This window comes from Scylla paramamosain, chromosome 8 (genome assembly GCF_035594125.1).
Source record: "Scylla paramamosain isolate STU-SP2022 chromosome 8, ASM3559412v1, whole genome shotgun sequence".
NCBI classification, from domain to species: Eukaryota; Metazoa; Arthropoda; class Malacostraca; order Decapoda; family Portunidae; genus Scylla; species Scylla paramamosain.
Genome location: NC_087158.1, coordinates 18,827,040 through 18,849,434, shown reverse-complemented (window position 1 = coordinate 18,849,434; position 22,395 = coordinate 18,827,040). Strand labels below are relative to the sequence as shown.

At 35.3% G+C, this 22,395-nt stretch overlaps 1 protein-coding gene across 3 annotated transcripts in view; it reads left to right on the top strand.

Moving 5' to 3' along the window:
• The window catches only part of LOC135102910 (arf-GAP with coiled-coil, ANK repeat and PH domain-containing protein 2-like), a 56,494-nt gene that overhangs the window by 480 nt on the left and 33,619 nt on the right, over nt 1–22,395 (top strand). Inside the window, exons 1-8 of one of the 3 annotated variants that reach the window (XM_064008561.1) lie at nt 2,046–2,334; nt 3,906–3,969; nt 5,263–5,320; nt 7,481–7,539; nt 8,989–9,162; nt 10,365–10,593; nt 12,621–12,716; nt 16,683–16,908. In XM_064008561.1, coding sequence (XP_063864631.1) covers nt 3,917–3,969; nt 5,263–5,320; nt 7,481–7,539; nt 8,989–9,162; nt 10,365–10,593; nt 12,621–12,716; nt 16,683–16,908 — 895 coding nt within the window. In that variant the 5' untranslated portion in view covers nt 2,046–2,334; nt 3,906–3,916. Of the gene's footprint in view, nt 1–2,045; nt 2,335–3,905; nt 3,970–5,262; nt 5,321–7,480; nt 7,540–8,988; nt 9,163–10,364; nt 10,594–12,620; nt 12,717–16,682; nt 16,909–22,395 lie in introns of those variants that run through there. The other 2 variants (XM_064008563.1, XM_064008562.1) reach the window with 2 other exon arrangements.

Sequence of the window (22,395 nt, the reverse complement as noted above, 5' to 3'; positions counted from 1 at the left end):
GTATGATAATTGAGTATACCTATAGACAATTGTTAATGAGTGAAAAAAGTATGTATATATATATATATATATATATATATATATATATATATATATATATATATATATATATATATATATATATATATATATATATATATATATATATATATATATATATATATATATAACTACAAACAATAGCTGATTTTAGTTGGATTTTTTCTTTTGTTATTAGTGTTCTTTCAAGATCATATTTTTAATTTTCACCTTAACACTAAACTGAGTTTAAGTAGAATCCATAGCAGTCACAGGATTTAAGTTACATTAATGATCACTTAATTTGAACCTTAAGAGTAGTCATCTCCAGCCTCTGCCTGCGAGGGATCGTTCCCAAGCTGTGATAGGGTGAAAGTCTTAAAATTTGTCCTTTGATTCGCTTTGAAAACGTAACATTTCAACTGGGAACACCGTAATATTTGATATTTCCATAAATGCGATTCCTGTTCTTCGCCTGCAACCTCCGTCACATTCATTCCACAATCGTCACAGATGTCCATGCAGGACATACAGGAGTGACGATAGTGACGTGTGACAAAATGACAGCAGTGGTTATAGTGACAATAGTGGGAGTAGTGACCATAATAGTGACAACAGTGGTAAGTGGCAAAAGAGATATCAGTAACGACAGTGACGATAGTGACTAGTGACAGCAGTGTAGAGTGGCGAAAGAGGCATCAGTAATAACAGTGATGATAATTACTAGTAACAGCAGTGACAAGTGACAAAAGAGACATCTGTAACAACAGTGACAGCATTGACGACAGTGACCATAGCGGGGATGAGTGATCGTAATAGTGATAGGAAAAGGGAGCTCCACAGGAACATTACAGCAAAGATGAGCACAATGAAGGTGATGATGAGGGTGTGGACGAAAATGAAGATGATGAGAGTATGAACGAAGATGAAGATGATCAGTGTATGGGCATAATCGGCGATTATGAAATGAATGTGACGGAGGATGTCAGGCATCGCATTTGCCTGTACGACTGAAGAGGAGGATGATCAAATGAGAGGCCCGCTTGTTCAATGCTGTTAAACTGAGATATGATATGCCTGAATCAAAATTAGGACACGGCCAAAGCTTCTGAAAAAAAAAAAAAAAAAAAACGAAGGGAAAAGCTATGCCTTCAAAGTTCCCAAGTGACTCGAGGAGAGGCAAGTGAGGTGACTCCAGGAGGAAAAGTCATTTAGGTGTAGCCAGCCAGCTCCTTTGCACGTAAAACAAAATGTAATAATAATATGATAATATTATTAAATAAAGATAACTAAATATTAAAAAAAAGTAAATAAAACGCAGAGAATTAAAGACCTGTTAACAATTATCTTTGTTTTCATTATCTGCCATTGGTTGGCTATCAGTTCCTTTCTTAAAGATAAGAAGATATAATGTAATATAGCTGAATAAAATTTTAATAAGAAACTACAAGAAACTAGTTTACGTATATACCACTGAATTATCACCTAGTACAACTGTTACACATAGCTGAGAAACACACTATGCAGTACGAGTAAATAGTAAGCACTGTACAGTTCATTACAGTAATTATTATGGTCTTGACTACCTAACTCGGGATTCTTAAATCACTTGCACACACTACTTAGTATAGGATGTTACCAATACAGGTTCTGACAACTATACTCATGAAATATACCGGCTTCAAAGCACACACACACACACATACACAGCAGACTCGGGCTTGGATTTACAATAAAGAGTTACGAATTTTTTAAGTCTAAGAAATTCGTATAATATTATATGATCTCTAATCCTTTGGTTGCCGTGTATCAACACGCTCAAGTTACATGGTATTAACCTCTTTCGGCGGAATGCTTTGTCATTAATTTTCTAGTAACCTTTCAAGTTTAGCCTTTCAGTTAATTAGAACGGGATTTTGCTTTTGAGTGTTCTGGAATTTATTAACTGCATTAAGATTATGTATTTAACTCCATTTGTAACTTTCACAAGTGACCCGCCTCCCTTTGACGAAATTATAGATGAAAAACAATACGGGGGGAATTACAATTTGAGGAAAGAAGTTGTATCTTTTGTACTCTTCGATCCTACACGGAGTTTGTTATCAGTAAATACATGATGCGCATTTGTTTCAATTTTGTGTTTTGTTAACGAAGGTTCTTGCGGAAGTCCTAATGGGAGTGTGTGTCAGAAGAGGCTGACAGTGACTCAAGACAGGTCGTGGGATGTGCTAGAAGTAAAAGTGTGCAAAGAGGACCTATTACCAGACACTGCCCGCCCGACACCACGCCCGGGCTGCTGCTCACCCGTCCTGCACGGTACTGGCTCGTGGCGGCCTGCTGGCTGCTGGGGATGGCTTGTTGGGCTGGCCCGCTGGGATGGGCTGATGGGGAAAATCTAGTAAAACCGTAATGGAGAAAAGTCGTAACCTTTGTCAAGAAAATGAAAAAAAAGGCACAGTTATGTTATAAAATTATGTACATCGTCTTTTGATATGTTTTTAATGTGTTTGTTGGTTCATATTAACGAAAACACATCTCAGTAATTGACAAAAAGAAAAAAAATCTTAATCTAGCTTAATCAAACCCATCTCATTCTATCCCAGCGGGAGGGTGCGCCCTTCTGGATTCCGCAGACCTAATTAGACGAGAAGCTGTGATCCCCCTCAACACCCCCAAACCTTATGTAAATGTGTGAGACGGATGCTTTAATATTTACCAATCTTCTGGGTGTTTCTAGTGCAATTTACCCTGCCTGTCTTCCTTACCAAACTAGCGATTTGCAAAAAAAAAAAAAAAAAAAAATGTAAATGTAAATGTAAATCAGATTTACCAAAACATATACCTCTGTAGGGACTTCATCTAACCTTATCAATTTGCTGCAGTTTTGATTTAACCTAATTGAATGTATGGGTGTTTGCTGTAATAGTTTACTGCAAATTTTCAGCAATCATCTAAACTGAAATGACAAATGCTGCTTGGACCACATAGCTGTGGCAGCACTTTCAAATTTGATTGGCATCTACCTTGAAAAAACACTTACACCTTCATGGAAAATATTTTGAGGAAATTTTTCATTATTAGCATGGAGGTGGAGCTGGAATTGTTCAGGAGCCTCTGCAACTCTTTCTGTTGCAACTCATTGTGGTCACAGGTCTTACCTGGTATTCTTATCTGATTAGCTTCCATGACCTCAGCTAGACTGGAGATGAGAGTAGGGAAGCCTCAGATAATAACTTCATGCCATGATTTAGATTTTTCTCCACCAAACCTTGATTTACAAGATGAAAATATGTTGTTAAGGCAGAAACTTTTTTCTATCTTTCATAGAGTCTTTGCTCACACACCTTCTATGTTAATCTAAATTGATCTTAACTTCTTAACCATGCATGGTATGATTTTTGACATGTACTCCAATTTTATATCAGCCTATATCATGGATGATTGTTCTATTGCAACTGCTGTATATATATATATATATATATATATATATATATATATATATATATATATATATATATATATATATATATATATATATATATATATATATACGAGTATATATCAACTTATTTTGGTGGTAATATTGAAAGAATGAGGAAAAACAAAAAGTTTATTTGTGGAATACACTCAACTAAATGTGCTCTTCATCTTTATGAGAAACAAGGGTAAGAATTGTGATCTGAATGACCCCATGCTTTGGGGTAATTCAGATTGCACATACAATAAAAGCAAATTTAAGTCTAATTATCACATAACATACATCAAAATGACAGTTTATGTGTTATTAAAGTGGATACACTGAAAATGAAAGCTCAAAACAATTTTTTTTAAGCATGATATTTTCTTGTGAATGTAATCATAATTTATGTGATGCTGTTTATCTGCAGAACAATTCAAGATGAGGGCAATCATAGACAATATTGAATGTCAGAGAGACTCTCCTAGGTTTAGGTGAGTATTATATTTATGCTTATTTGCTCTTTCCTGAATTTGCTGTGATTTTTCTCTCATTAGTTTAATTTGATTGATTCTCTCACAAATTTGATCAGATTGATGATATCAGTTATATGTTACTAACTGCATAAATTCAAGCATTGCTTACCTGATATCTGGAGTAAATTTGTCGTGGTATTTGATTTAATGGAAATCCTGCTTGTTCTTGACTCATGGGTATTTAGAATGTGCAATGTTTATGTGTTACAAAAAATGACAGAAGTACCTATAGACTGAAGAAAAAAAAAAAGCATGTGTGTTATGAGTAATTCAGGCGTGGTTGGATGAGTACTAATGGAGGTGTGGTTGGATGAGTACTAATAGAGGTGTGGTGGATGTGTGTGGTGGGATGAGTACTAATGGAGGCATGTGGATGTGTGTGGTTGGATGAGTACTAATGGAGGCATGTGAATGTGTGTGGTTGGATGAGTACTAATGAAGATGTGGTGACTATGGTGTGGTTGGTGAGCAATACTGGAGATGGTGTTGATTGGAACAGGACAACCTATGGCATTGCATGTTATAATGTGTGTCTATATTTTCTGGAGAATATGTTTGTGCAGGTCTTTTCCAGATGTTACGTAAATCCATATCATAGCCAACCATATTGTGTAATGCACCTTATATGTATATAGAATACTTTTGAATTGCTGATATATGTACACATTATCACTAATATTATATGTGTAGTTTAGTCCAGCATAGTATACTTTCAACACCTGTTTTGTGATTAAGTTTTCCTGATTTGGTGGCAGCAACAGAAAATATTTAGTTAAACCTTTTGTGCACCTCATTTGTACACATGTTGTTGATTTAAGTTTTACTCCATTATCATATAGTATATTTTTCTCTTATGGAGGAGATAATGATATGAAGCTAAATAGGATGTCTGACCAAGTAAAGTCATACTGACACATGTACTTCATAGCACTTACAATATATGTAATTGCATATTCATTTGATCTTGAACTCATTTTCTTACTGCCTTATTTTTATCTTATCTCCTGTGACTAGGCTTTATACACAGTGCATTATCCCTTGTCAATATCAATAGTCATATTATATTTGTTTCATGAAGTATGAACACTTTGTCCATAACTAATGAAAAAAAGTTTTATGTAGTAGAATAACAGAACAGTAATATGTTTGCTGTAAAGCCAGTCATATACAATATGGAAACATATTATATTCATATATGTAATGTTATTGTGAATCTTTAATAAAATTAACATGTTTCAACTTTCATTTCAGACAAGTCTTAGAAGAAAATGAGAAAGACTTGGATATTTTAGAAAGCAAATTGGAAAAGGTAAAGTACAAATTGTAGTTTCATATCTTTCTTGAATAAGTCATTGTGTCATGCCATTTCCCATGTTTCTCTTTGAGGACACTTAACATATTTATTTGTGCCTTTCCATTAAATAGCCTTCCATCTATCTCTGTAACTTAATTTGCACCTACTAAACCGTTCCTGCTTTCTATTTTTCAAGTTATCTTTTGATTAAATTTGTGATTAAGATCTTGAATTTGAATTGTCTTGACTTATATAAAGAAGCTTAATTTATAGCCATGTAATTATGCAGTTGTAACACACTTATATACACATGATTATAACTATTGAAGCTCAGTGAATTTGATTGTATATTTATGAAGACATTGGATGTGTATCAGAGAAGTATTGTTAGGCCTATAGCAGTGGTTCTCAAACTATGGGTCAATTTTGATGGGTCGCAGGGACACAGGAACATTATCATGCTTTCAGTGTTTCAGTGTATTTCAGTTACTTAATTGAATTATTCTTCTTTAACCACAAATTACTTTTGTTATGAATGTTCATCTTCCCCTCACTTCCCTCCTCCTGGGCCCCATGTAATGGTGTCTCTGACAGGAATGACTCCTGTATCAAATGTGTATGTTGGACTGGCAGTGGGCCCATGCAGGCTCGTGTGCGGTATCTATTTTCCACCGACCGCAGGCGAGGGAGGTTGTGCTGTTTGCAGTCATTTGTGTGTGTGTGTGTGTATAATTATATAATATCTTGCTTCATATACTACTTACTATATTTACTAACTAATAATAATAATAATCTTTTGTTCTTATTGGTTTATTCTACAACTTCATCTCATATGAACCAATCATGGGTCGCGAAGGAATGAAATGTTTCAAATAGGGTCGCTCATGAAAAAGTTTGAGAACCACTGGCCTATAGAGATGAGTGCTCCAATTAATGTGTGTGGATTATAGATAATGGACCGGTACAGTTGTTGAATGGTATATACATACAGTTTCAAGTTAGAAAAATATGATTTAGGAAATAAGAGATGGAAAGAGTGTCAGATGAAGACTAACAAATGCTATTTTAATATAAAATAGTTTTTTAGATAAAAATGTTCAAGCTTTGAGTCCATTTCCAAGAATTACTTATATTACAGTCATTGCCATTGATATTTGAAGATCTTGAGTGATAATTTTTATATTTGAGAGATGACACATATCTTTAATAATCAATTAATTTTGTGTTGTACTGCACCCTGCATTTAATCTTTTATTAGATCCTAAATATTCACACTTGCAGGAAATAAGGAAACTAATGATTTTTTAGGGATGAATATTTTATGTACAGTGGAACCTAAGTTCTTGAATTTAATTTGTTCCTTAATCCTGTTCAGAATCAGAAATGTTCGAGAACCAAAACCATTTTCCCCACGAATCAATCAGAAATCAATGTAAAATGGATTAATCCGTTCCCAGACACCAGTCTACCCTGTCTTAGTGGCTTATGACAGACACTCCCACAGCCAAGATGGCTACTTTGCAACATCATCTTACAAATTATTTATCCAGAAAGGATGTACTGAATGAACTTAGTGACACAGAACTCATCAGAAGATACTGTTTAGACTGTGCAGATATTCTCTTTGTCACTGATCTACTGAGGGAAGTCTTACAGAGTGACAAAGAGAGGAGCAACCCACTTACCACTAAAATGAAGGTGATCATAACACTTAGATATCTTGCTGCTGGGAAAAAGCTACTGGAAAAATGCAATTGTGCAGTAGTGATGGTGTTGCCGGTCATTGAATGAGCCACTGGCAGCTCAGGATAACTCCTGAGTACCGAAAACTTGCTTACATTGAGGCTTTTCAACAGGATCACATTTACCATATTTCAGAGATTGAAGCACTGTCTTACGCTCTGTCTCTCCTCCAAATATATAAAAATTAAGTACAAATTTATAGAAACTATAAATCAGTAATAAATGACAGCTTTTGGTATGTCTTTTAATATTTGAAATCAAGTAACTTTGTTCTAGAACTGAAGTATGGTACTGCAACTGAGGCAATAATAAGTTTAAAATTTTGTTCGAAAACTGTTTTGTTTGAAAAGGGAGGCATTCGTTAATGCCTCTGAGGTTCCACTGTATATGTCATTAAGTAGAGGGTGAATATTATGTATGATATATTTTCAGGTAGTGAAACAATGCAATCAGATGGTGGCTGCAGGAAAGCAGTTCAATCAAGAACAAGAGTGAGTAGATGTTGTTTGCTATGTATAAGGGATTCTAAAATAATACATGAAGATTAATTTGTTATATATTAGGATGTCAGAAGTATACAGACTTTGAAAAAGGTCATGTAAATCCTTATTTGTGTAACTCATCTATACCAACTTGAGTCTACCTAATGAAGCCACTATTATAGTAGAACTTACCTGAACAGTGGGTGGAACCTGATGGACTTAATAAACCTGATTATTAAGATTATGTGGTAACTCTTGCGGGAAGCCTGTTCTACTGAAACAAACTTTGTGGAGCTAGCTGATAACTTTGGAATTTATTGGCATTATTCCAGTTAATATTGCAACAATATTTATCAGCTACACTTTCTAGAGTTAATATGGGCTAGAGTTTGTAGTCAAGGGAAGCCATGTTGAGTGCAAAGACAACTAATAAGTCTTCCAACCTGTATGGTGTCTGTCATATTTATATGTTTGGATTGTAATGTCAAGGTACGTTGGCTTTTTGTAATGCTAATAATTAGCATTTAATATTCCTTTGAATTTAATTATAATGTAAAAATATTACAAAGATTAGTTGTCCTGTTAGAGTTAAGGTTAAGATTGAGCATATGATGAAGAAGAAGCATATGAGAAGAAATGGGGATTTATGCACTGCACACTGTGAAACAGTACTAGTATACTGTAACTGCACCATGCTGATTTATGTTACACTCCCCTGAATAAGTCACATGGACTTCCCAGATATGGATCACAAGCCTGAGGGTGTCACTGGCAGGGTTGTGAGTCATGAAACACAGCTTCCACACTCATTATTTGGGTTATACATTAATGAAAAACAACAATACTGCCACAGTTATCTTATAGATCTTCCAGAGAGAGAGAGAGAGAGAGAGAGAGAGAGAGAGATAATTAGTTTTTAGGTCAATGTCTCTCTCTCTCTCTCTCTCTCTCTCTCTCTCTCTCTCTCTCTCTCTCTCTCTCTCTCTCTCTCTCTCTCTCTCTCTCTCTCTCTCATTAGATAATTTTTGTCCTTGAAGTTTAAAGGTGAATGAAGGAAGTACACATAAAAGAGTTTACTGAGTTGAGGAAGAGGAAGAGGACAGAGGTAGAGATCATGGGAAGTGAGGAAGAGGTGGTGTGAACTCTTATATATGGTCTTTTGAAAATAATGGAGTCTAATTGAAAACTTGTATATTTCTGTAATAATAAACTTGAATTTCTTAATCATGTATATTCTCATAATTATTATACTTTATTGTCATGAATTTGAGGTTAGTGTATTCCCTAACAAAATTTTCACTTGGGTTTTAGAAGGTGTCTGTCTCCTGGCAGTTCTGCCCAAAAGCTATATAAGAATCTTCTAATTATATACTTTTTATTATTATTATTATTATTATTATTATTATTATTATTATTATTATTATTATTATTATTATTATTATTATTAATTTTTTTCAGGCAGTTGATTCATACCCTGTGGGACTGTGCTGGATATTTTAGTGATGACTCAAGTGTGCAGGCAGCACTGAACCGCATGTTGTCTGCTCTCAGGGAAGCTGCCAAATACCATGTCATACTTGTTGATCAGGCTGCCAGGGCAGTCACCAAAAACCTTTCAAGCTTCATTAAAAAGTAAGTATAGTTTTTTTTAAAGTATTAGTATCTTTAAGCTATTGTCAAAATCATTGAGATCATTACTGTAGTAACACATATGTCTTTCAAGATTGAAGAGACAGACTGGTCCTTACTTACATAGTATTTATCAAGTTAGTGGTAACTAAGATTTGGGTACTTTAAACTGAGGCAGCTGACCAGTGACCATTCAGTGACTGAATAGGATCTGCATGAGTCATAGATGACCCACTGTAGATGCCCTCAGGGTAAGAGAGTTACCATGCACAATGGTGTTACCATGCATCCTTATATGATTATCTTAGTCATCACCACTATTATAGTCATAAATAATTTATAAATACATATTGTCTGCTATGAAGCAGTTTAGATATATTTATCATTGAATACCATAGAGCAATATTAGATCATTTGGATAGTATGGTTTGCAAGTTAGCTACAGGTTGACATTAAAAAATCTGGCCATTGATAATCTGGTTCCTTCAGATTTTCAGCATGGATTTTGGAGCGCACTTTCAAATTTACTGCGTTGGCATGCCACTATTTTCTGGAGGTGCCGTTTGTGTTTTGATGGCGCTGTACTCTAAAATCAGCCACTGGGTCGTGCTTGCACCTGATAACAGACATTCCTGCTTATTCCTTCTCATTTTATCATTTATTTGGATTCAACAGAGAAAAGAAGTGGCATAAAACATAAAACATCATGTGTTGTTAATCACAGGGAAAGTGGAATTGGTACAAAAACTTGATAGCAGCTTGTCTGTACGAACCATTTGTGAAACATATGACGTTGAACTGTACAGGTAGTCATTTTCTGTTAAATATAAACAGCATATATAACCTTAATAAAATCCAGCATTTAAAAAAATCTGGCACTCCTTAGGTCTGGAGGCTGCTGGATTTTTTAATGTCAACTTGTATAAATTTGTTTACAAAATGTATCCTTCAGGCTGAGTTGGAGCACCAGGTTATTATTGGTACAGCTGTCACAGTCTTATACAATAACAATGAATATTGTATTGTATTCAATTTAGAATAATTTAACAAATTCATAATTATTGCAATGCATGTCAGCACAGATTTATGAAAGGACCTCATAAGACTATATCCCTGTTTTAGGTGTTTTTTCTATTGTGATTTTCAACAGAATAACATTCCATTTGAATTTGTCATCCATTGTTGTTATTTTTTTTTTTATCCAGTGAGCTACACAAAGTGAAGGATCTGAGGCACTACTTTGAGAAGGTCAGTGGAGACATGGACAGTGTGTTGCATCGTGCATCGAGTGTGTCCCGCACTCGCACACAGGATGTAAATGACATAAACAATCTGGTCATTGCCACAAGGAGGGCCTTCCGTCACACTGCTGTTGACTATGTGCATGCCATGTCTATTGCCCAAGGCAAGAAGCGGCATGAAGTGGTTGGTGCTGTAAGTGAATATTTTGTATCTGCATGTTGGGGGAAAGAAATATAGTGGGTTATTTCAGTTATCCTGTGTCTAATATATATATATATATATATATATATATATATATATATATATATATATATATATATATATATATATATATATATATATATATATATATTATCCAGGATGCCCTGGGAGGATAGTCATAAATTCTCAGAAATTAAAGATCAAGTCATTCTGTTAGAAATATTTTTTGGTCAGGTGCTTTAAACACCACAGTTTAGAAGTTGCAGGAAATTCAAATATGAACGCACATCAATAGCAAGTGGCTGTACATAGGCTGTGCTGCAACATCCAGCTGGTTGCTGTTGCCATATCGTATTCATTATGTTTTACTTATTATTTGCTACAATAATACACTGCATTCTTGAATTAATTTATATATTTATTTATGAAAACTTTGATGTTTAATCAGGTAATATCCTCGTGATGGTTATGCCCACCATTGCTGCCTTCTCCCTCCCTCCCTGTTGCCTTAGTGTGTTCATATTAAAATGTCCTACAACTTGTAAACCATGGTGTTAAAAGCATTTGACTATAGAATATTTCCAACTTAGAACAACTTGATCTTTCATTTCTGAGAATGTGTGACTTGCCTCCCAGGACACTCTGTTTATACAGGGGTTCTTCATTTCATGGTGGTCTCAACCTATACTCTTTCATAGCTACATACATTCCCCTTTGCTGACTTTTTTTATATTTTTGAAATTACACTGCCTTCAAATACACTCATCTTGAACTTTGTACACTTCACCACACACATACTACACCAAATGCAATCTTTTTCTAAATTATAGAAGGAAAACAAGAAAATGTGTTACATTTTGGTAAAAGATAAAAAAAAATACAAATTACTACTTGGTGAGTGCGTCGGAGGAATGCGTCATGTCGTAATAGACTGAGGAGGGAAGTATCGGTCTGTCTCAGTTGAATTAGTACTCATTCACTCTCATTTGCATTGCTTTTTTTAGCCCTTCATTATGGCTCCCAACCATGAGGCAGACTGATGGTAGTGTATTGAAGAAAAGGAAATCAATCACTGGAGTTCAATAAGATGCAATAAAATAGGCACAGAAGGGAGGAAGGCTGATGAACATATGCCAGCTGCTTGGCCTGAGTTCGTTGTCTGTAACCCAAGGATAAAGAACATGTGAAAACATGTGAAAGGCTCTGCTCCTTGAAAATAAAATATGATAACCAAGCAGTATAGTGGTCTGATTATTGAGAGAAAGAGGTTATTGATTTTGAAGACCAGCATTGACAGCATATTCCAGTGAGAAATGTTAATTAAGGAGAAGGCTAAGATATTGTTTGAAGCCTTGAAAAATGAAAAGGGAGGAGAGAGTGAAAGTGAAGAATTTTTGGCTGGTAATGGTTGGTTTGTGTGGTTTAAGGTTCGTGCTAATTTGCAAAACCTTTAAGAGGCAAGTGCACCATATGACTGTGATATGGCACCTCTCTCTCTCTCTCTCTCTCTCTCTCTCTCTCTCTCTCTCTCTCTCTCTCTCTCTCTCTCTCTCTCTCTCTCTCTCTCTCTCTCTCTCTCTCTCTCTCTCTCTCTCTCTCTCTCTCTCTCTCTCTCTCTCTGTTTTAGTAATAAATTTTAAGGTGCAAGGTGAAATTGCTAGTGGTGATGTGAAGTTTCCTTGGGAGTTGGCAAGTATATATTGTTATATACTGTAGGTGCTTACTTGTGCTGGTTCCATTTTCCATTGAAATTCAATTTATGTTCATTTATAGAACAGAACTCCAGTGTAACCTGAGGATCCCCTGCTTATAGATGAGGCCTATTAAAAGTGAATACTATTGAAAGTTTCAGATAGCTTTTTTTTTTTGTTTTTTTAAGCCAAATTAATGTTTAAAACTGTGCTAGAGTCAATGATAGTATAATGAGTTATATATAATTGAACAAATATGGAACTTTGTGATAAAAAGCATTCAAATTTAGCTTGAATTATAATTATGTTCTTTTTGCTATGTTGTAGTTGCTATCCTACTTGAAGGCCTACAGTACCTTCTACCATCAAGGAACTGATCTGTGTGATGACCTGAAACCTTCCCTGGAAAAGATCAGTGAAGAGGTAAGTTACTGGTTCATGGGGACTTTCTTTTATGTTGTTTGACAATGGTAGAGACTTTAAAGACAACATGTGTGAATTAAGTTATATGTGTATTTATTTATTCACTGGGAATATTTCTGCGTTGAGGATCCCTGGACAGACTCGTGACTTCCAGCTGTACGAGTATACTCTCATAAAGAGAGCTTAGAGCTCATGATATTCAAACTTATGGGCAGGATTAAAATCTTTTAAAACACCATACATACTTCCCATTGGCTTGCTCTGGGAGGAGTGGAAGTACTTACTCATCAGTCCTTAGTGTTCTGAGTGCATTTCAAATTCTGGCCTTCAGGTGATGGCTGTGGATAATATTACTGAGCTAGTGAGTAATGTATATTTACCTAGTTGTATTATACAAGGCACAAGCCAAAACTCATTTTGTCCTGTCTCCATATCCATGTTTACCCAGCTTCTCTGTAAACATTTATACACTGTTTGTGTGTGTGTGTGTGTGTGTGTGTGTGTGTGTGTGTATTTACCTAGTATTGTACAGGGTACGAATCAAAGCTAATTTTTTCCAGTCTCCATATCCATATTTATCCAGTTTCTCTTTAAACATGTGTACACCATTTGCCACAAGCACCTCTTCCTTCAGATCATTCAGATTTCAATTGTTTGATATGGGAAGCTGTATTTCTTGATATCGCTCAAACATCCACTCTTCTTTATTTTCTTCCCATGCTCCCTCATCTGTCTCTCTCTCCCTCCTCCATCTGCAGTACCAAATCATTTCTGTCTATTCTTTCTATATTATCTATTAATTTTTACATTGTTATCAGGTCTCCCAATTCTCTTCTCTCTTGTAGTGTTGGTACAAGTCCAAGTCTTTCTTCATAGCTTAAGTCTTTCAATTCTGGTACCATCTTTGTCGCTATCCTCTGTAGTCTTTTCAGTTTATCTATTTTTTTTCTGTGTGGAGCCCAAACTACTGCAGCATATTCTAATTTAGGTTATATCATGTTTGTTATAATTTTCTTCATCATTTCTTTATCTGAATAGTTAAATGCCACAAATGCTAGCCAAATGTTTGTTAACAAGCTATATTTTGAGCCAGATATTCTGTTTATGTGTGTTTCAGGTGATAGTGAGTCCTGGATCATTACTCCCAAATTTTTTTCTTTATTACTTTCTCATTATTATTTTTCCTCCCATTTTGTAATTCCATGAAAGTCTTTTTTTTTACTTTTCCTATTTTTAACATGGCATTTTCTGGGATTAAATTCTAGTTTAATTTTTGGCTCCATGCATGTATCTTATCAATATAATTTTGTAACTCCTTGCAGTCATTTTCACCCTTTATTATTTTCATTATTTCTGCATCATCAGCTAAAAGGTATATATAACTATTTAGATCCTTTGTCATCATTTACATATATTTGAAACATATTAGGTGCTCACACAGATCTTTGTGTATCCCACTTGTCACCATGCCAACTTGAATTAGTGTCTCTGATTACTGTTCTCATTTCTCTTCCTTGTAAATAATCATCCATCCATCTCAATGTTGCTCCCTTTAGTCCTCCTTCATTCTCAAACTTCCACATAAGACTTTTGTGGGGAACTTTATCAAATGCTTTTTTGAGATCCAGGTATACCACATCAACCCATCCATCCCTCTCCTCTACTCCACCATTACTCTTGTATAAAAGCTTAGTGGATTTGTGACGCAGGATCTCTCTTTCTTGAATCCAGATTGCTTTTCTTTGATTATCTTTTCATCTTCTAAATGTTGCACCTATCCCTCTTTAATTACTGTTTCACAAAGCTTGCTTACAATACTTGTTAGTGACACTGGTATGTAATTTAATGGTTCCATTTTATTTCCCCTTTGTATATTGGGAGTATGTTAGCTTTTTTTTCCATTCCCTTGATACTTTTCCTTCATTCAATGAGCTGTTGATTATATCCCCATTCAATGAGCTGTTGATTATGTCCTCCATTTGTTTTCTGCATTCTCGTAATATCCATCCATTTACTTGATCTGGTCCCATAGCTTTTCTAACATCCAGCTTTTCCAGCAGTTTCTTGATTTCTTGTCTCTTAACTTGTATCTCCTGTATTCCCTCATTCTGTGATACCACTTTTGTTACCACAAAATTGGTTTCCTTTGTAAACACAGAGTGAACACCCTCATTTCCACTCATCTCCTCAGTAGTTTCATAAATTCTTCCTTCTCTTTTTAACTTGTTTATGTCTTCCCTATGTTTCATTTTTCAATTTATGTATCTGTAGAAGAGTTTGGGCTCTTCCTTGCATTTTCTTACTATGTCACTTTCAAAGTTTCTTTCTTTTCTTCTTATTATACCATATTCATTCCTTACCTTGCTGTAATCTTCCCTAGTATTCATGTTAAGTTTTCTCATCATTTTCCTCCATGCCCTGTCCTTTTTCTTTTTTGCTTCTACACTTGGCATTATGCCATTTATGCTTCCCAATTTTCACTTTGTAATAACTTGGTACAAACTGTTGCAACCTTTCTCTATACTTGCTCAAAAATATCTTACATTTTCCTGCACTACTTCACTTTCAAATAGCTCTTTCCAGTTATTTTTTCCATAAACTTCATGAAGCTCTGCAAAGTTTGCCACAAAGTTTACCTTAGCATAGTTCTGTCTCCCATTTCTAAATTGTTCATTCCTGTGCAACACTGTTTCCTCCTGTAGTACTATTGTCACATGATCACTTCTTCCTGTTGGACTCAGACATTGCATACTTGGTCTACTTTCTTGGGTTTTCATAAACACTAAGTCCAACTGTGATGGTTCTTCTTCTCTGCATCTTGTAAATTCATTCACCCATTGTCTCATTGTATTCACCATCATGGTATGCATAAGTTCTTAGCTCCATGACTAAACATTTTCTTTCACTTCCATCTCCTCCCAGTTAATTTCTTTAGTGTTGAAGTTGCCTACTAAGAACACTTTGTTACTTTTCTTTATCATTTTCTCTATGCTATTTCTTGTTTCTAGTTGCATGATTTTATATCTATTGGTCTCCCATGCATTAGTTTTTGGTGGTATGTACATCACAATAACTTTTCTTTTTTCACTTCCTTTGATCTTTATTACAACACTCAAAGTTTCCACCATTCCATCACCTCATTCCACTTCCTCAACAAAAATATCCTCTTTTACTAATATCATCACTCCTCCTCCTCCTCCTCCTCCCTTTCCTTTTTTGTCTCTTCTCCATATGCTATAACCTTCCTTTGCAAATCTCATCTTTATTTCCTCCTAGTTTGGTTTCCATTAAACATACCACATTTGGTTTATTGTTCTGTAGGTAGTCTTTAAGTTCCAATAGGCTTGACACCAAACCATCTATATTTGTATACATAATTTTTAAGCTTCTGCTTAGTGATCTTCCATGGCATCTGTGTGCCACCATTTCCTCACTTTCATGTCCACAACTTTCCAAATTAATTTCCTTGCTTGTTCCTGTGTTCTATCTCATTTTTTTGAATGGGCCTCTACTCTCAACTCTCAGTTTACTTCTCTCTTCTTTGTTCATGTCTCTTTTTATCCATATTCCCCTCATTCCTACTACTTTTGCCAATTTTTCTGTTCTTTGTAAGACATGTTCCTCTGCTGTTTGTGACATGAATCTCATTCTCATCGGTCTTGTTCCATTTTTGTTGTGTTTTCCAATCCTGTCATCTTCAATTTGTTCAACTATCTCCTCTCCTTTCCCTGCCACTTCTGCTATAATTTCCTTAGCCCTTTTCACCTTTTCTTTCTCTCTAGCTATTTTCATGGGTAGGTTCTTCTTGACCCCAAATACCACCACATATCTTTTTTCTGTATCATGTCTCTCACAAGATTACTTTTTTTCCTGTATTATTTGAAATATTTGAAATATAATGATGAAAACCTTGCCATCCAGTTCCGTAGCTTTGAGTCTGCTTTTGAAGCATCTTTAATTTTGCAGGTAAACTTAATGAGACAAGAAGTGAGTGATTTGGACAAGAACATGGAAAACCGGCACACTGATGTCACAGACAAGGACTTGGTGTTGTCTGTGGATCAGCTAGACAACTCTCAGCCTGTCACTATGTATGGATATCTCTTCAAGCGAACCACTAATGCTTTCAAATCCTGGAATCGTAGGTACTTCACACTGCAAAATAACCAGCTTGTTTACCGAAAGCGGTCAGGTAAGAATTTCTCATTTTTTTAGCTTAAATTATATATTATGGACTTAGGAATTTATCCAGGTTTCTTTTATTTAGCATGAATATTAACAGATCTTTTTCTTAATATACTGAAGGAAATTTCTTGAGAAGGAAAATATTAGGAGTATGTCCAGAAAAATGGTTTAGTAACAGGAAAATGGTGCCTGACTTGCTATTTTTTTGTGAATTTAGTGGTGTGAGTTATTTATTGATCTTTGGGTAGTTTCTTACTTACAGACAATAACTAGTGGAAGTTGGCCTCTAATTTGTAGTGCTTTCTCAAAACTTAGTGATTCTTGTACTTCCCTTCTTGACCATGTGGTTGGCTGATGTGTATTGTAGCTTGATGTGATCTCCATTTATGTATTTCACAATCAGCTGTACCAAGAGAACGTCACTCAACTCATCTTGCCCATTGGTTTTTAGGTTTAATTCACTGAAAAGAAGCATATATTGAAGGAGTGCATGTAGCTGTTTTAATTGTTTCTTGTCAGAAAGAATTGTCTTTTGTATTCTTATTCATGAATTGTTGAAATATGTGAAGCAGTTTGAAGTATCATAATAAATTACAAATATTTAAAGTTTTGTAAAAGAACAAAAAATAAGTGAAAATGAGTGAGCCTAACAGTCAGTACAGGCACCAGCCTGTGCATATTATTATAAAAAAACTGGTAAGTGGTGAATATGTTGTGATTCAAAGCAGTTTGCTGATTTTATTTATCTAATTTTTTTCTTTTTTCATGATGTTTGCATATCATGTTTCAGTACGACAGCTACAGTGTGAAATTGCCCCTCTCTTATTTTGCAGCTATGTGACCCATTTTATTATTATTTTATATATTAGCACCAATAAATTGCCACCAGAAAGACTACTTGATTGTGGCAAACTGACAGTACACATTTTACCCTCAGTATATGAGAGGAAGTACTTACATTTGAGATTCAGGTAAGGTGCTTCAGTATAGTTTTTTTGAGTGAGTTTGATGCATATACATGTACTGTCAGTAATTTTGAGGGATAGAAGAAGTGTTGTTTCTAAGTTAATGGACAGAAAATTCTCACCTATTGAAGGAGATAAATGTGGACAGAATGTTGCTGAAATGGATTAGGTATTTTTTTTTTTTTTTTTTTTTTGTATGTGTTTTTAACTTCTTTATTTCTTTCTTGCACAAGTTATATTTTAAGTGTTGGTATAGACAACCAGAATATTTTAAAAAATGTGGGTCATGAGTTTGCTGGATAAATGGTCTGGCATTGTAGCAGGAAAAACCTCTTAAGGGATTGACTGAGTTATTTTTCATTTTAATTATTTGTGAACCGAGCTGCACCAAATTTTTATGAGATATAAAGTTTTTTTGGATGGGGTATATATATATATATATAAGTTTCATTAAATTTGGAACAATAGTTTTTCTTTTTAGTGAAAATACAAAAAAAAAAAATGCAATTTAGATTTTTGCATATTTTGACAAGTTTTCTTGGATTTTCTTGAAAAGATGTCACAAGATACTTTGACTAAGGAAATTATGGGACAGAATGTTTATATTTGGTTTCGTTGTCAAGAAAAATCCAAAACTTTTCCTCATCCAGATATTTCTCTGAAGCTAGAAAAAAAACTAAACACTCTATCAAAATTTTGTCACATAATTTTTTATGTATTGTAATTCCCTTTCTAATGACTCCATAATCACCAAAATTGGACAATAAATGGCTGAGAAATACGCCTCAATAGTGCAATAAGTTAGTTTTAAGATATGAGGCTTTAAAGTTTAAAGGGATGTTCATGCACTTTTCATCCTTATATAGCTATGTAATACTTGAATTTTAGGCACCAAGTATTATAATGTATTTGTTTTGAGTTGTAGATGACTTTTAGCCATAATTGTAAGTGTTAGATTCATAGATTGGCATTTGGAATCTGAGATGGAACATTGCACTCTTCGTTTTTACAATGAGGGTGTACCACACTGATGGTCAGCTAATATCTGGTGTGCTTTTGCCACTACCTTGCTCCTTTGCGTAAGGTAAGACTTCTTCTTACCCAGTGTGGTGAAAGAGAGCAAAAAGGGGGGAGTGCAGGTGCAGAAGTTGAAAGAACCCTCTCTCTCTCTCTCTCTCTCTCTCTCTCTCTCTCTCTCTCTCTCTCTCTCTCTCTCTCTCTCTCTCTCTCTCTCTCTCTCTCTCTCTCTCTCTCTCTCTCTCTCTCTCTCTCTCTCTCTCTCTCTCTCTCTCTCTCTCTCTCTCTCTCTCTCTCTCTGTATTTGTGCAACACACACTGTCACTGAGAGGATCTGAGGATCTTCCTTACCCCCACTCTGCTAGGCTGTGATAGGAAACTTCTATACTCCACAATAAAAAAAAAGGCTGTTCCTCATAAACTTTTAGTTTTTTTAATGAATATTTTTCTACAACCATCTCCTGCCTACATTGACCTTGACTGAGCATCTGAGTGTGAGAGGGAGGCATTTAAATGGGTATTTAAGCAGCATTTAAATGTGGATGGCAAATTATCATACACACAATGTGAAGTACTAGGCCTAAGGATGTCATTAGATGATTTTTGCATTCTATGATACTTTTTGGATTTTCAGCTCAGTCAGGCCCCTTAAGGTATTACTTAATATCCCATATCTTTTGAACAGACAACATTGGGTGAGTTTCTTATTTTGAATAAGTTAGTGAAAATTTAAGTAGGTAATGATATTTTTATAGTGAAAATTTAAATAGGTAGTGATATTTTTTATAACTTGTATATGGCTTGCCATTCATGAGTTATTAATTGATAACAAATGAATAACAATACAACATTTGAATGGTTTTACAAAACTTCGCATTATTTTTATTGCTGAGGTTTAATCTTAGTAAAAAGAGTACACAGTATTGTAGGGTTAGCATTTTTTAGGGGCAGCAGGAGTCTTAATGGGCATTTCAAAATGTGCAGTGGGGCTTCAACATTTTGATACCCATTTTCAGTTTGACATATTTGAAAGTTTGTTAAATGTTTTCTTCTTTAATTAGATGTTATCCCCACATGCATCATAAAGGAATAATATATGAAAAAAAAAAACTACTGCTGTAGGTGCATCATTGCATTTTCATATTTATGTTGTGCTTTCAGTGCATGATATAGAATGTTTCTCCACTAATGTGTAAATCAAAATGGCTATTGGATGATCTGATTTGAAGTAATTACATTTCTTCTTGGTCATCTTTATATACAATTTATACATAATTTTAAATATGTATAGGGATAGAAGCATGTGACACTGTGAATGAGGAGAAAAGTTCCTTTTTTATATGTATTTTATCTAACTCTTCCCACTTTGTGACCTAATCATATAATCACTCCCATAGATATTGATATAGAAACCAATTAACATGGTATTTTATAGAGAATAAAAGCACTTTTCCAAACAGATGCTAAATGATATATAAGAGAAATCAATTAAATAAATCAAACAAGGATGAGTCAAGCAACTGTAGAACCTTGTGAGCTAAACATGTATACCACTGTCATGTTTTTCTGTGATCTTTTTAGTTTCAATGTTAATCCTCTTCTTATTAGCATCATCCCTTAGCAACTAGCTTCCTGAGCAACATTGTGGCTTATGTAAATATAGTGAACTCCATATAAAAACTAAACTCACTGAAGAGCACAAATGAATGAGAAAGTGATTGCACAACTGTTTCTTCTACAAGAGTACAGTGCTGACTGAAAGCAAGTGAGAGCAAGCATGAATGGGCATCTCTTTGTTGAAAGCCTGATGCCAGATGGAAAACAAAGGCTGACTCCTTTGTCTGTTCAAACAAGTGCTCATAACTTGATTCTTCACTTGTAAGCAAATTACTTGTAACCAGAGGTACTTGTAACTCAAGATACCACTGTGTATACAGTGCTTGTCATTAATATTGTCACACGTCTAATTCACCTGTATAAGGTGACATAAACATAAAACATTTGAGGAAATTTAATTGTCTTACAATCAGTAATTTGTTGGTCTTCCCTTGTGTTCCCTACACTCATGCAAGTGTGTAGGAAGGCCATTAGCACTCCTCCAAAGTTGGTTCAGCATGTCTTGGAGCTTTGAAACCATCAAGCAGTCACAGCTGCTAAACTTGTGTTTTATGATTGCCTGCATATTCTATTTGAGGGTTCAGATTAGGAGAATTTGCTGGTTAGTCTTCAAAGAATGGCTTACAGCAGTCCCTGAGCTGTTGCTTCACTGATCTGGCAGTGTGGCGATGTGAACTGTCTTGCATGAAGATGGTGGTGTGACACTGCTTGAAAGATCCCTGTAGATGGTCACACAGGAGTTCCAGGTAGTTATCCTGATTGATGGTAGTGTTCTCGAGTAACACTACTAAGCTTCCCACACTGACACTGTAGTAAGAGAAGCAGCCCCACACCATCAATGAATCAGAGAGCTTGGTGACTGGTGAAGTGTATCAGGGGGTCAAGTGGGTTGCTGCCTGAGTGGCAGTACATATGTCCTTGACTGCTGGCTGCTACAGTGAACCTTTTTGTTGCTCCACACCACACCATGCCAGTGCTCCAGGGTTCAGACCTTCATTTTATTGTAAAAAGCATTAGTATAGCTGGGGTCACAAAAGTTGTTGTAGATGCAACAGACATATCACTTTTTTTTACAGTCATATCATATCACTTAGCAGTCTTGGGCTATCTTTCTTAATTTTTAGGACCAATACACGAGGGTTAGATTCTAGTTCATCGTGCACCAGTCGCAGTGTTCTTCTGGATGTCTTGTGGTGCTTGCCAGGTATTTTTTTCTTCTCTGGTATTTTGTTGTCTCCAGCATCATGTATACTTTTAGTGTACTGTTGAATTTACCAGACACTAACACCTGTGTGGTCAGAAATAGCCCAAGTGGTGTGTCAGCTTTGTAGAGAGATGCAATGGTTGTGATATCTTCCCTTGACAACATGAACAATGGTATGGCTACAGGCCAGGCTGAGGTGGGGTGCAGAAGGAGGTACAAATGGAAGTTGCTTCCATTGTGTCATCTGTGAGCAGGCAGATGATAGTTTCATTGTGTCAGTAAAGTTGTCACTGTGCATGCCACAAGCACTAATCTTGAGAGGAGGACATCAGTGGGGATCCCCTTCAATTCCTGGGCTATGATGAAAGGGTCATTCTTTACTTCATGCTCCAGCAATTTGTTAGCTTTAGGTATGTCCTCCTCCTCCTCCCTGCCCTCTTTCTTCTGTATATGGTGTGTATAGCAGCAACTTCCTTGATGCAGTAAACATCTGTCTCTGATCTTCCAAATCTTTTTCTTACTTCACTACTCAGTTTTTTCTTATGTTCAGGTTGATAGAACCCCTTCTGCAGTAAAAAAAAAAATAAGTGAAACAAGAAATAAGTAATATGAGCTGAAGAGTGAGTATGGAGTAACCATACACCCCCTACTAGTTCTGAATGGTGGTTATTATCATTCTTCTTGTAATTTA